The sequence below is a fragment of the Vicia villosa genome, unplaced genomic scaffold (assembly GCF_029867415.1).
Source record: "Vicia villosa cultivar HV-30 ecotype Madison, WI unplaced genomic scaffold, Vvil1.0 ctg.002396F_1_1, whole genome shotgun sequence".
Lineage (NCBI taxonomy): Eukaryota > Viridiplantae > Streptophyta > Magnoliopsida > Fabales > Fabaceae > Vicia > Vicia villosa.
The window spans coordinates 219,720-235,106 of record NW_026705918.1 but is presented as its reverse complement, the minus strand read 5'-3'; the positions used below and the strand labels follow the sequence as shown (position 1 = coordinate 235,106).

Genomic DNA, 15,387 nt, shown 5'->3' with positions numbered 1-15,387 from the left:
GTTGAGTCCCTAAACCCTAGACTCTTAGTTGAGTCCCTTAGGCGTAACTTTCATTGAGGTGGGAAGATCTATATGTGGTATTTTGTGTTATAAAATTGGTCTCCTCTAAACATTAGGGATGAGATATTTATAGAAATTCTTGGGCCTGGATGCCAGGCTCCCAAGAAGTTACAACTACTTCTAGGAGTTTAGGAAAAGGCAGTTAATTTCCTACTATTTAAGATAATATGCCCTTCTCCCCTTTTGACTCCATATTTGCACTGTTGTGGACTAGGAAGCGTCACCCCCCCCCCCATTCATACAAATTGTGCGAGTCATCCAAGGAATTGGTGACATAACCTGAAAATTGGCGCCCACCCCCAATAAATGGGTGGCTAAGAGGTTGGTGTAGGCGGCATGTTATGTCAGCTCCCCTTGGTAGACCTTTTACGCGCCTCTTGTGTATCCTTTACAAGTATACCAATACACAATACCTTGAGCATGAGATCTTGGAAAGGGCGAAGTGATTTTTTATTTTCATTACTTAGAGTTATTTAGGCCAGACTTTAGGTTGAGTCTCCCGAGAGAGGCTTTACGTTAAGCCCCTTAGGCCTGACTTTCAATTGAGTATCATAGGCGATAATTTAAGTTGAGTCTCTTAGGTGAAATTCTTAGTTGATTTCCTTATGAGAGACTTTAAGTTTAGTATCCCATGCCAAAATTTTAGTTTAGTCTCCCAGGCGCGACTTTTAGTTGAGTCTCCTAAGCGAGATTTTAAGTTGAGTCCCTTAGGCGAGACTCTTAGTTGAGTCCCTCGGGCGAGACTTAAGTTTAGTTTCCCAATAGAGAATTTAAGTTGAGTCCCTCAAGCGAGACTCTTAGTTATTGGTTTGCATTTTGTGGGGGATACCCCATGGAAGTTTGTTAATTATATTGCCCATATGGGCGACAAAGATATTTCAAGGGAAGTCCAACATTCATATCGCCCCTTTGTTGCGCGGCAAGAATCTTCCCGTGGAAGTCCACCATTTAGATTGTGTTATAAGTGTGATAATGATCTTCCTATGGAAGTCCGACAATTAAATATCTTTATAAGGGCTGCAAGGATCTTCCCATGAAAGCCCAACATTTAAGTCGACTGAGGAACAAAATAACCTATTACTAATAATGATAAATTTTTTCAAAGAGATTCACACCCTAGCAGAACAACCGCCTTTCACCTTTAAACACATAACTTAAAAATAATTAACTATAACAATATCTCAAGTAAATTGAATTCCATGTTCGAGGGATGAGTCATTCATCCAACTTCTCGAGCTTTTAGGCTCTATGAGGTAGTTTCTAATATAATACGGTAAGGCCCTTCCCATCTGGGTTGTAGTTTCTCATGTTGGGTGGGTACGAACGAAAACATGTCTAAGCATTAGGTTGCCTTCCTGCATTTCCCTCGGAACCACATTCGAATTGTACTTTCTGGCAGCCCTTTGCTTGGCAGAAAAGTCCCTAATGTGAGCGACATCTCTTGTCTCATCAATTAGGTTGGTTGCATATCTTAACCCTACCTCGTTCTCTTCCACATTGAATTGAGAGTGTCACTAAGTGAGTGTGTCGATTTTGAGAGACAGCATGATGTCTTCTCCGTATACCATTGTGAATAAAGTCTCATTGGTGGTTGAATGAGGGGTGGTATGATATGACCATAATACTTCATGAAGTTGTTCATCCCAGAGTCCTATGGTGTCATCTAACTTCTTATTAATCCCCTTAAATATCACTTTGTTTATTGACTCAACCTGGCCATTTGCCACTGGATGAACAATGAAAATAAAATTCGGTTGCACTCCTAGGTCTTCACAGAAACCGACCACGGTAGAGCTTGTGAATTGTGTGATCCATTAGATTGGGAAGCGCGAACCACACCACCAACAATCAAAATGTCATCGTGACTTGTTTAGAGTACTTAAGTATCCTATGACAAAGAGGATATCATTATCGTTAGACATAGTGACGGCACATCGAAACTTCCTTGCAAAATATTTTCGATCAAGAGAAGAATATTTAATGCATCTTCCTAATGTTAATGACGTCCTATTGAGACTTCTTCACTTATTTCGATTAACAACCAACCTAAAGGGGTGCATGGTGAAACCTTCATTCTGTGTAATAGGAACAATGGCTTGTGAGCAACTATTATGAACCGTCCGCAAGACCAATAGCAAAAGGCCAATAGTGAATGTCGAGTAGTGAGACACATATAACATGTAAACCTTTAATCTAACTAGAAGCAGATGATTGTGCTCTCCAATGCATCAATCACCGTCCAATTCAACCGCGTTTGATATATAATAGCAAAATGTGTAATTTCAAATATTCAAATTCATAGTCACGGACACATTACTTCTCACTTTTTTCACTGACTTGTACTTAGACATTGAAGTGTTAACCTAACAGATTAACAGGTTAGCTCTGCTTTGTCATATCATAAATAGTCACGAACACATTACTTCTCACTTTTTTCATTGTACTTAAACATTGAAGTGTTAACCTAACAGATTAACATGTTAGCTCTAGTCAGCCATATCATAAATATTTCCGGTCGCAGTTAGATACAACTTCACCATATATTCTATTTCTAGTTTCTACTCGAATAGTTGTGTTGATATATCATTGTTCCTTTTAAATATTTTTTTTCTTTCTCTTTTACAATTAAATTAACATTTGTTTTTAGTGTTATTCTATAAACCCTAACATTAACATTTTGCGTTTTGATAAACCCTGACATACCCTCCAACAAATAACGAATAGCCTTCTCCACTACCAGAGGCTCGATCCGAGAAAAACGAGGATGAACTACGGCCGTTTAATTCCCGGCGGAGGAAGCCTTCTCCGACGACTATGTACGGCTTATCCGGTCGCTACGGTAGCTGAGCTTCCCAAGAAGAAGTACAATCTCTACCAAAGACTATCGGAGCTAGAAAAGACCGGAGGAACCGTATCCCAGACATTGAACCAGTATATCATGGAAGGCAAAGCCGTAGGGAAAGGAGAACTCGATAAATGCGTCCAAGAGCTTCGAAAGTATCGTAGAATCCATCACGCATTCGAGGTATCACAGTTTCTCATCATTTTCCCCTCTAAATTTCAATTCACATCAAGCTTTATCATCATAACCAAAGTTAGGGCAAAATTAATTTCAGTTCTATCTAAAAAGAAAATTTTCATTTCTTAGTGCTTTTATATAAAAAAAAAAAAAAAATTGATTTTTTTGAATTGCTACAGATAATGGAATGGATGATTATGAGGAAAATCAATTTTTCATGGGATAACTATGCAGTGCATTTAGATCTTATGTCCAAAGTGAAAGGGTTGGTTGAAGCTGAGAATTACTTTAACAGTCTTCCTCCTCCTGCTAAGAACAAGTATACATATGGTTCTCTTTTAAACTGTTACTGCAAGGAACTAATGCTAGACAAGGCATTGTCTCATTTTGAGAAAATGGATGAATTAGGTTATGTAACTAGTTTGGCTTTTACCAATTTGATGGCTTTGTATATGAGGCTAGGTCAACCCGGGAAAGTTCCTCTGCTGGTTAATCAAATGAAGCAGAGGAAGATTAGGATGACTGGATTTACGTATGTTGTTTGGATGAATAGTTGTGCCGCGTTGAATGACCTTGATGGGGTTGAGAGTGTTTATGAGGAGATGAAAAGAGAGGACGGAGAGAAAATTGATTGGAAGACTTATAGTAATGTTGCTGCTATTTATGTGAAAGCTGGACAATTTGAGAAAGCGGAATTGATGCTTAAGAAGATGGAGGAAATAGTGAAGCCGCGGGTACGTGAAGCTTACCATTGCTTGCTGGGACTTTATGGTGGGACTGGTAATGTTACAGAGGTTTATAGAGTGTGGAGTTTGCTCAAAACGGTCTCCCCGGTGACCAATCGGAGCTATCTTATGATGCTTTCTACACTTAGAAGGCTTGATGATACGGAGGGGATTATAAAATGCTTTAAGGAGTGGGAATCTAGGCATGTGAATTATGATTCAAGGTTGGCTGGTGTTGCGGTGTATGCTTACTTGAAGCAGAACATGAATGAAGAAGCTGCGTCGATCTTTGAGGAGGCTCTTAGGAGGTGCAAAGGACCTTTCTTTAGGATTCGTGAAATGTTCATGGTGTCTTTGTTGGAGAAACGTCAGTTGGATGGTGCTATGAGCCACTTAGAGGCGGCACTTTCAGATGTCACCAACGAAAAATATCGTCCTTCCCCACAAGTTGTGAGGGCTTTTCTAAAGTATTATGAAGAAGAAACAGATCTTGATGGTGTTGATGAGTTAAGTAAGATTCTCAGGAGTCACAGTTTTGACGAATCCTGTATTAAAACCTGCATTACAGGATCCGAGTCATCTCCTGAAATTGAGCCGGTTTTGAAGGAAGATTCTTATGTCAACCATGAGAACTTGTAACTTGGAAAGGTTCATTCTGGCTGCACACAATTTCTGTCCTCAAGCATGCAGGCCTCATAATTTCTGTCCTGAAGCATGCAGGCCTAGTTAATTTCGATCAAGTGATGATTTGACAATATGAATTGATTGTGTTTCAATAAGATAAGTTATGGTTTGTCAGATTACAAAATATATTTCTTATACACTATATTTAGCTCAAATTTGTACTTCACAATTGACAACGAAAACTCGCACTGACAATGTCACAAATTCTGGAAGTGTTCATTTTATGTGATTTTACAGATTTCTTTACAGTTAAGCTAGCTAAAGTAAAAAAGAGACAATATTTATATGTGTTGGAAGATATTAGTCTCTATAATTGTGGGAGAGGAAACCATAACATGTTAACTTTGTCTTTTACGTTAAGAAGAATCTTGATTTTAGTGCATGTTTGGTTTGGCTTTTGGAAAGACCAAAAGCAATTCTAAAGATGCAGAATTGATTTTGGATGATTTTAAGATGTTTGATTAAGCAAAATTAGAATTGATTTTGTCTTCAGAATTGATTCTATTTGAAGTTAAAATTTGTAGTTTCTACTTTCAGAATTGATTTTGGATGATTTTTACATTGTAATTTATTGTTTATTTTATTTACATAAATGTATCCAACTATAAATGAATTCCATTAAACTCAATTCTACCAAATTCAATTTTGCTAGAACACCGTCAATCCAAACACACCCTTAGTATCTAAATAAATTCCTTAAATATGCATAATGTATTTGTAATTTTTAAGTATTTAATTATTTAGACAAAGCACCTCAAAAAGAGTTAAAGATATTTCACTTATATTTCAATAATAATTTACTTATTTAGCCAGAGTGTGTAAAGTGTAAAAAACGAGTCAGTCCCACATAAATAGAGATAGCAGCTCCACAAGACCCTATCTTTCTCTTAATTGAAAATGTGAGCATGCTACTCTGAATCTAATATCCAATAGAAGATACATACTTCATACTAATAGTGTATCAAAATCAATATTTGGACAATCATCATGCATATTGCATAGGTGTATGAAGATCAATCTCATTTATATCTGTTGACAAAATGTTGAACACTATTTATTAGAATCCTTCAAGCAAGAAGAAATTACTTTTCAGTTCATCTAAAGTTCCCCCTCTTGTTCTCCTTGCAATAAAATGTTTAATTATTGAAATACTTGTATGACAATAACATCAACCATTGCATTACCTAATGCCTTTAATTCAGTTCAGCTATACATATATACATATTAGTATATTATTAATCCAATTTTACTTTAAGCACAGGATGGAGCTCCATTATACTTGACTATTGAACTAGACACTTTTCAGACACTATGTAAAATAACTAAAGTAATGCTTCAAATAGAATTTAAAAATAAGGCAAGAGAAAGCACTAAACAGTACTACAAACCTATCTAGTACAATCGTGGATGAATAGTACAATCCCAAACTCAAGCTGTTAATACAATATTTAAAGCTCCTCCATTGGAGTAAACTGAACACCCTTGGGGTGTAACACTCTATAACTCACAAACACAGACACACAAAGTGCTACTACTGAAAGTATAAGTGAAAATGCACTTGCAATATTCCATGAGCTACTTGATCCTGTGTCTACTGACTTGCCAATCAAAGACGCGGAACTGCTCTGAGCTATATCAATTGCAACCCAATCACAGTTAATCGAATAGTGTCCCGAACCGTGCCATGGCTGACCGTCTACTGGATACCAAAATGCGACTGACATCTTGCTTGATGCGCCGAGGGTAAATTGCACATCCTGTAAGTCATAATTTTGTACCATTTTACTTGCGCAGATAGATATCAATCACTACATCGTCTTTTAAGACAACAATGCACTTGCAACATTTTAACGATATCGCTACAATTTGTTGAATTTCAAATAAATCCATAATCCCTAAGCAAATAAAACTTCAGAATGCGGCGTATACGTTTCTATGTTCTAACCTGTTGCAGATGATCCATAGTCCTCAAAGGTCTGGAGAATTCAAAAAAATATGTGCCCTTTTTTCCATTTTCTGCATAAGGACTCTCATCCTGTACAAAACCTGTTATAGATAAACATATAAGTAGTAATTTAATTTATAGCAAAACGATGCAGAAAAACTAAATGATAGAGTAGAAAAACAGATTTCATAATTTAACTGATGCATCTCCGACCGATATTCATATCATATACAGGTTTGCAACTTGCAATAGAATCCAAATTATGCTTAAGCATAAGACGGATTTGTCATCAATTTAATCCCTTAATAATTACAGAGTTCTCCCTTGCCTACTTGTTCTTCCCTTTCTTCTTCTCCTTTCAAATTCAACATCTACTTCTCTCCTCCTAACCCCAAACGCAAGCCCAACCCTCGGCACGAACCAATTTCCCAACATCGGTCACCTCATGACCTTGTGGATTGCTCAAGGCAAAGATGTCAATTTAAAGCTTCTGTCAGAATTGCTGCTTCTCTTTGCAGTAATACAGATTTGGGTCTGGTGGAGGTGGATCGTATGAACAGAGAAGGAAGAGGAAAGGAGAGATCAGCGGTAAAGTTGCCGTCTGAGATGGTGATGTGGATGGCAATGAGGTAGAGGGAACTAGATGTGCCGTGAGATGAGGAGAGAAGGATTTAGTATAGTTAGTGCTCCTAATATTTGGTAGATCTCTTTGATCCAATGGTGAAAAAAACTTGAGCATCATACAACACCTATTTGACTTGTATACATTAGAAGAAGCCTTTTTAATATAAATTTAGTCTTTGAATAATACAAAGTATATATAATCTTTAAGTAATACAAAAATCTCATCAAATTAGGAACCCATATTTACTTCAGTCAAAAAACCATGCATTCACGTATTCAACCGTAGCTGGCCGTCTGATCAAGATCAGACACTTCTGATTTAAAACTGGTAATTTTGAGAAAATCAAATCTGTTTTTACTGAGCCGTGCGATCAAGATCAAACGGTTAATAAATAACATTTTGACGGTGTGAATGCGACAAAAACCTGACTGTAGGTGATTCAATTTCCTAAAGTAGGGCTTCCTTATGCACTAAGCTTCTGCTCGTTTCCTTGTTCTATTGGAGTGAAGGTTAACATAATATTAGATTTCCTCAATCCTAAAAATAAATAACTAATTTAAAATACGTTTAAACTCTTAAAATTTGGATTGGGCCTAACTCAACCTTCCAAGGTGAGATTTGCCCAAACTTTATAAACACAACATTGGCCATATCTCTAGACAATACGAGACTAAATTCACCCCTTCACACCCAACATAAAGAAGGTGTTGTAGGTTGCAATAAAGGAAACCAAAATGCTACAATTAGACAACTAGGAACGAACCACAATGAATGCGGAATTCTAACCCCCCTTAGAAAACCGACTTGTAATGTGAGAGTCGTCCTTCTTTTACAGATCAGTGAACTTTTGGCACTTAGTGGAAATTATATTAACCTACCTAGATGAAACAGCATCAATTATATTAATTTATTGAAAGCAGTAGGCAATTACACATTTGAAAATTTTTGAAGTGCTGTTGAGGTAGAATTTCACAAGACAGGACATAAATGATGCAGAGACATGCTATATATCATCTATGCATGACATTCACAATTCATGCTCTATTTTCAATTTTTTACTTATTATATATTGTTTTGGTTTCCCATAAGTTTCCTCCACAGAAGATAATCTTATTCAAAGCACTTTCTGACACTAAGTATGAGTGTCTCTCCAAGTCAAGATTCGGACCTTGGTTTGCCATGTTGTAGGAGACTAACCCCTCCTGCTAGACCCAACCCTAGCCCTCCTGTTGGTTTTTACTTAAAACATATACATATAAATGTATTTATTTCTTCATAAAAAAATAATGTATTAAGTATTAAGATGAATGAAAGGAAAATTTAAAAGAGATTAAAGGATGCGCGCAATGTAAAATAGTTTTACACTGTCATCCCAATAAAAAAACTATTAGTCTGCTATGTCAACCAAGTTATTTTAAAATATCTTCGTGATTTGGCGGAATATGCATCATACATTGGATAATGTAAAATTATTTTATGTCATTAGTGCTTCTCCTATTTTCTCAATTTCAAAACAACTAACCCACTATTATTTGTAAAAATCAAAATCATAAAATGTTATGAGCCACTCCACCAAAACAAAATCCCTAGCCCTAGCTTGGAAATTAGGGGAGATTAGTGATCTTTCTAAAGAAAATTGTGGAGACTTCAAAACATATAGTATATCTATTGGAATATTTACTTTTAGAGTTATCTTTGATAAATAATTGAAAGAGTTTTCTATGCTATGAATATCATCTAGAATCAAATATAAAATTGAGAGAGAAATGGTAAATAATTATTCAATTACTTACATTATTGTCCATGGCGGAGAGCCAAAATTCCACCATACTGGACACTGTGGCGCCGTTATAGCGGATTATAGCGGAAAAATATGCAATATCGGCCGATATTTACCATTGCGGTGTGCCCAAATACCGCCATGTATACCCGCCATAGCGCCACAATTGCAGATATTTGATAACTCTGGTTACATGTAGAGACCCGAGCGGCTTTGAATGCGAAAATCTAGATTTACCCTTAAAATAAATAAACGTTGGAGGAATTTTGTGAAAATTTTCCAATTTTCCCCAACTCAGAACACAATACAAAGGATTCAATCTTCTCACACGCTTTCATTTCAGTTTTCAGAGTTTTCTTCTCACGGTCTTCTTCCTTGTGTCGCCTTCGTCTGCTTCGTTTCTCACCGTCGTTGCCTCCGTTTGCTTCGTTTCTTAGCGTCGCCGCTTGCAATCCCCTCTTCTCAAGTTGGTTTTTACTTCTCTATTCTTCTTTTTTCTTTCTATTCTCTTTTTTCTTTTCTTCTTTCTTTCTTTTCTCTTCTTTCTTATTCTTTTCTCTTCTTTCTTATTTCTTTTCTTTGTTACTCTTTTTAGAAGTCTTCTTTTCTTCTTTCTTTTCTCTTTTTTTCTTCTTCTTTCTTTTCTCTTTTTTATTCATATTGTCATTTTTTTTTTTTAAATAATAGTCGTTTAATAACTCTACTCCTCTTCTTCCTCATTTATTTGTTTGGTTTTAAATTAAATATATGTTCTATAGATTATTCCTATAATTAGTCTAGGGGTTATCCCGTTACCCCATTTTGTATAAAATATAGTTATCCTTTATTTACTTTATATATAGAGTGAGAGGTATAGCTTAACGATCTTGAAACAGTTAAGGGTTAAAAAGGAGTTGGAGGTCTTGAAACAGTTGAGTTAAGGGATAAAAAGGAGTTGGAGGTCCAGGGTTCAAGGTCTGGAAAGAGTGTAAATATATTCTAACAATTTGCCATTAAAAATAAAAGTTATGTTTTATATGTATTCATTACAAGAAATTTATGAGTATTGTTCCCACTGCAAAATATCCATGGGTCCATCACAGTTCATGGTTAGCATATAGACATATACGGCGGCATACTTTAACAAAGTTTTAAATTGTGGTTGTAGTCATGTCACAGTTTCACCACCAAATCTATAAAAGAATTACCTGAGTGAACTGTAAAGCCACTATGCCACCAAGCACCTTTCCAGTCATTCTGTGCACTAGAATCATTAACTGAAAACAGAACAGGGGCAATGCTTAATGTATGTCACTAGAATAAAAATTACATAACGACGGAGAAAATCATCAACAAAAGAAGGGAGTTGAAAACAAGATTAAATGTATAATCCACGTTGTAGGGTTATAGCTTATATATCTAATTGTAAGGTCACGAGGTGAGAAGTGTCTTCCTTTGAAGGTCTCTAACAATTCGAAAAGAGACACATTATCACATCTTTGACGCTACAAAATGGCCAACAATTTTATACATAAAATGTATATATGTAAATTCACAATTCTCATAGAGATCAAAGATAGAAGTTGTAGAAAGAGAGAAAGAATAAGTTACTCAACGAAATGATGGTTTGCTAAGAAAAAGAAAAGGAACAAACTTGTTTGGCATTATGGGGCTCATATTTTGTCATTTTGGCCACAAACAGAAAGTAGTGATTAAAAAATCACATTGAAACAAATGAAGGAAATGATGAAAAAGGCAAGTATGACTACTAATATATAGAGAATCATGAAGTGTGGTCCCAACTCCGAACAAATGCACTTGTCAATCTTCTGTATGTCACTTTCAAACATAACTATCTGCTTATCGTCTTTATCTAAATTAGGCACTAATAAGTTGTCTACGTAATCTTAGCATAGCATTAAAACACCAAGTGGAAGAAGCAATCTTAAAGTAACTTAAGACATCATGCTCATGCTCAAATCCAATCAGTGCTTAATCATTTCGGAATCCACTTTTATCTTGTTAAGTAGCACCAATTATAAAATTGGATGTGTGGGACACAGATAATTTATTTTACAAAAACATGTGTGAAATAACTTTATTATAATGCAAAGTAGAGATTTATATCAAACACAAACCTTGATTTGACATAGCTAAGCTAAAGGAATAAACTAATTTACATTCTCATGCATGGCTTAAAACAATATCTCGTTGTTTCTTATGCGGCTGAAGCAAGTAGTGGTGTCAAGATTTTAGAAAGATGTTACGTTTATACATACCAGAATTCGCAGGGCCCATTCCATCCAAGTATCTGCAATGCGGATTCCAGGCATAAAGATCAACCAAATGGCCAAACCTGTATGGACGATAATACAAAACTGAATTAACACATGTAGTGAAAAGATAGCAATGTTATAGTTAGAATCATCTTAAAATTCTCAACTAATATGGTGAAAGTCAAGGAGATTTTCTATTAATCACCTGTCGCCGCCATTTGCATCTCTATTGTTAATGGGATTCCCACCATAAAGTCGTCCTGGAATAGCATTTCCAATTGAAAAGTGCATAATGTCCACTTCATGACCTTTGCAGGTCTTACTCGTGCATGTGGTTGAATGTTCCTCACAGCCACCCATCTTATAACAATTAACACCTTTTTTTATCAATCAATGTTTCACAAAGATCTTTCAGTAAGATCAGGATAAGAGATGTATTATGAAGAAGTTATTTAGGCTAATCTTCTAACAAAACCACTTATGCATAAGTGTTTAAAAGAACTTATGACATGTCCATAAATTATTTCAACTTTTTTGATAAGCTTCCCATAATAGCTTATAAAAATATTTTATAGAAAGCTTTATAACAAAGTTTTCTCAAATTCCTTCTTCAATTTTAGAAACAGCTTATACAAAAATATGTTTACCATAAGCACTATCTGAAAGTGTTCGATTAAGGCCACGGTTAGATAAACAAATTAATTAAGTGCTTATAATATAAAATTTTGTCATATAAGTAGATGTCTAAGCTATTTCTATAACAAAAGATAAAATAAAATAAGTTTGATATTAGTTATAAACTATTTTCATAAGTTATCTTGCAGAGCTTATGGAAACAAGCTATAAACATCTTACGAGCATATCATAAGCTATTTCCAAACAATCTTGGAGAGCTTATAAAAATAAGTTGAAAAAAGCTTATGAATACATCATAAGCTCTGCCAAACAATCAGAAGTGTTAATGTCAATAGATAAGCTCAAATAAGTCAATCATACAGATTCATTGAGGCTTTGTTTGTGAGTTGAGTTTTGGAGGGGAGGGGGCAACATACTTTTCTTATTTAAATTGAGGATACTATAAATGTTTTGAAAAATGAAGTAAGTGTGATTGAAGTATTATATGATCGTTTATCATGTTCTTTTAATTAAATATATAAAATATACATCAAAATATGGACTTAGTCCTCCAAAATCCAACTCGCAAACATAGGCTAAGGATTTGTTTGAGAGTTTAGAGGAGATCTTTTGAAAATTGAGGAAAGGAAAAATTAAGAAATGATAGACCCCAACTTCAATGGGGAGTCCACTTTTCTTCATAACACAAAATCTCTTTGATTTGGGGGAACTCGAATAAGTTTTGGAGGGTTTAGAAAAAAATCTTTAAACCCTTCATGTTGTTCTAATATAATCAAAATTAAAAATATATTAATCATTAGTATTCTCTTATCATTCTCAACAAAATCACTTTCTTGAATAAGATGGAAGATTTCTCTTTCTTTTCTTCTCTTTCCTTCCTTCCAAAGTCCTCCCCTCCATACTCCCAAACGAAGCCTAAGTTGTTTATCCAAACCCCTTGTATACTTAAAAAACATGAAGTGAAGTTCAGAGAACACATTGTTGAGAACACCAACTTACATTATGATAGGAAGCATTATCCCCAATTGGAAACATGAGTGCAACAGAGGGACAATTCTTGCTTTCACTGCATCACCAAAGAAACGCACCAACTTATTAAAGGCTTATCAATTATCATATAGTAATATGAGAAAGACTTTCTTGTCTTCTCTTATATCCAATCATGTATGACCCTCAATAACATAATCATTATTTATAACTTTATCAAGATAAATAAATCAAGCTAATTCAACAATCAAACAACTTAATTAACTCCTCTAAAGTAAGGTTTAGAGTTTGAGTATTATACAAAAACAACAACCTAAGTCTTATCCCACTAAGTGGAGTCGGCTACATGGATCAACTTTTGTCATAATATTCTATCCAAGATCATGCTTCTATCCAAATCGTTAATCACGAGATCTTTCTTAATAACCTCTCTTATATTCTTCTTCCTCTAGTTATTTGACTTCTCTCCAACTAATCTACACTCCTTACCACGGAATCTACAAGTCTTCTTTCTACATGCTCAAACCACCTAAGTCTATTTTCCACCATCTTCTCTACTATAGACGCTACCCCAATACTCTCTAATATTTTTATTTCTAATCCTATCATTTCTAGTCTTACCACACATCCAACGCAACATTGATTTGGGAGGGAAGATCCAAATCCCACTAAGCATATGTTTGGTTGTGCAGTGAAAAAAATTGATTTTAAGTAAATTGATTTTGGTTAATAGTGAATTGAAGATAAAGTGATTTCTGTATGTTTGAATAATTTTTTTGCAAAAGTGGGTGGAACAGCTTTTTAGACTCAAAAGCTACAGACCATATCTTCAAATCTTCAAGTAGAATCAATTTTAAAAAACATAATAAATTCTACTCCAGAGCAACGAAACATGTCAAAATCAATTCTACACAACCAGAATTAATTTAGATTGCTCCAAACGTTAAAGCAAACATACACTAAAATGGGTAGTTAGGATGATGTTACCAAAACAAAACCAAACAACTTAAACTAATCTAATACAAAGCTCAACAAATCAAACTCGCAGACAAGATTCAGTCTACCCTGTATGACACAGCTTACCCAGTAGAGTATGCGTAATCACTATCAACTTGCAGCAAAAAGAAAATATCACGGCCATCATGCACACTCTGAAACAAAACAATGAATATGATGAGAAAATTAACAAATTTGGTGAATAACAAAAGGGTACAATTAATACCTTAACGCTCATTTTTCCGCCATTGAATTCACTCTCAGCATCAGGGTCAAGAGCGGGGAGAAGGGCGAACTGGGACCCATCAATGTCCTTCCAATCGTCGGCGTGACCATCGAGTGTAATAACACCGGGTTGGAAATTGGAGTCAATTCGGATCTCTGACCCGGAATCGCATCTCCAAGGACCCGACTCTTCGTGTGAATGGACATAAGAGAATAAGAAGGGTAATAACAACACGAATAGAAAGAGGTTACGAAGCATTGTGGAGAAAACAGGAAATTAGTACGTGTTTGTTTGTTGGAAACTGTGTGTTGTTTAAGATTATTTAGAACATAAAAAGGAGTTAAGGGAAATGGATTGGAATTTTGATAGTGGCGGCCAGACAGGGACTTGGGAGGGAAGGAAGGAAAGATCGCGATTTGTGTTGTGCTTGACTTTTTTGTTTCTTTCTATGAGCTTGGAAATTACGACCACACCACTTCGACATCATTTTTTTTTATAGATCCACTTCAAAGTTCAATTAACAAAACATACTAACATGACATGATATGGACAAATGCTTTTTATTTTCACTTCTTTTTAATCCTCAGCGCTGGCACTTTTTGCAATTGCTCCTTTTACATTTTGTTGTTGTGTTATTTGTTACTTAACTGAGGTGTATGTAATATGTATAGACCCCACACATCCCATCCGTGATCTACCTTGCCAAGGAGTATCATGCATCAGTCACAACACTTTTAACAAGATCGTGCTTCAAAACTCTAAGCTATGGTACGTTCCAATAGGGATCATCTTCGCTTCGTAAAACAAATTAAGAAAGGGGAAATGAGAAAGGGGAATGATTTTAATTCTATTGATTATGTTGCGTTAAAAATTTATTCAAGAGTTAATTGTTTTTTTAAAATTATTTTTGATTAAAAATAAGTTGAAAATAAAATGATTGAGTTGATTGATTTTGCTTAAAAGTGGGTTGAAGATAAAATGATTTATGTTTGAAAATATTCATGTTAAATTGAGTTAAATGTTAAATTTGAGTATAAAAATCACGTTTAAATTTAAAAATAATAAATATTAATTTCAAATAGAATCAATTTATGAGGTAAAATAGAATCAAATAAAATAAATATATCATATATTATCCTCTAAGCAGAAGGTATGTAAGGGCAAGGTGTTTTAACTCAGAAGAAAATCAGACATATCAAACTCAGCATAAACATATTTAGTTAAATCGGAAACGATTTCTGAGCGATGTGATTTATGAACTCATTGTTTAAATAAGGCAAAACATGGTAATGGAAAAATAAATTGGAAATTTCTGAAGAGGAAATGTTATGAGGTTAGGATAGTTTATCTATCAATAGTGACAATGCTAGTGGTGCACATTTAGTGTCTTCTTCCTCAAGATCATCGAAGTTTCTCATGGTGGTCACCACTTTAGGAATTGTGAATTTT

The 15,387-nt window shown here is 35.0% G+C and overlaps 2 protein-coding genes across 2 annotated transcripts; one reads left to right on the top strand and one right to left on the bottom strand.

The window, feature by feature from the left end:
• Window positions 1-2,684: 2,684 nt before the first annotated feature.
• LOC131638728 (pentatricopeptide repeat-containing protein At1g02370, mitochondrial-like) lies at window positions 2,685-4,755 on the top strand. Its single transcript, XM_058909284.1, has 2 exons — window positions 2,685-3,085; window positions 3,259-4,755. Exons 1-2 carry the CDS (start codon window positions 2,825-2,827, stop codon window positions 4,441-4,443), a joined length of 1,446 nt encoding a protein of 481 aa, XP_058765267.1. The 5' UTR covers window positions 2,685-2,824; the 3' UTR covers window positions 4,444-4,755.
• Window positions 4,756-5,802: 1,047 nt separating this feature from the next.
• Window positions 5,803-14,441, bottom strand: LOC131638729 (uncharacterized). Its single transcript, XM_058909285.1, has 8 exons — window positions 13,939-14,441; window positions 13,800-13,867; window positions 12,729-12,795; window positions 11,299-11,453; window positions 11,097-11,173; window positions 10,026-10,094; window positions 6,434-6,534; window positions 5,803-6,245 (listed from the first exon to the last, which is right to left on the bottom strand). Exons 1-8 carry the CDS (start codon window positions 14,194-14,196, stop codon window positions 5,937-5,939), a joined length of 1,104 nt encoding a protein of 367 aa, XP_058765268.1. The 5' UTR covers window positions 14,197-14,441; the 3' UTR covers window positions 5,803-5,936.
• Window positions 14,442-15,387: the final 946 nt, after the last annotated feature.

What these genes read in the sequence shown, in the direction of transcription:
- LOC131638729 (XM_058909285.1), bottom strand. Translation starts at nt 14,196, where the DNA reads ATGCTTCGTAACCTCTTTCTATTCGTGTTGTTATTACCCTTCTTATTC. An exon ending in ATAATGCTTCCTATCATAAT is followed by an intron (nt 11,454 to 12,728) that starts GTAAGTTGGTGT and finishes AATTGTTATAAG; the next exon opens with ATGGGTGGCTGTGAGGAACA. An exon ending in AATGGGCCCTGCGAATTCTG is followed by an intron (nt 10,095 to 11,096) that starts GTATGTATAAAC and finishes TTCTGTTTTCAG; the next exon opens with TTAATGATTCTAGTGCACAG.
- LOC131638728 (XM_058909284.1), top strand. Translation starts at nt 2,825, where the DNA reads ATGAACTACGGCCGTTTAATTCCCGGCGGAGGAAGCCTTCTCCGACGA. An exon ending in GAATCCATCACGCATTCGAG is followed by an intron (nt 3,086 to 3,258) that starts GTATCACAGTTT and finishes GAATTGCTACAG; the next exon opens with ATAATGGAATGGATGATTAT.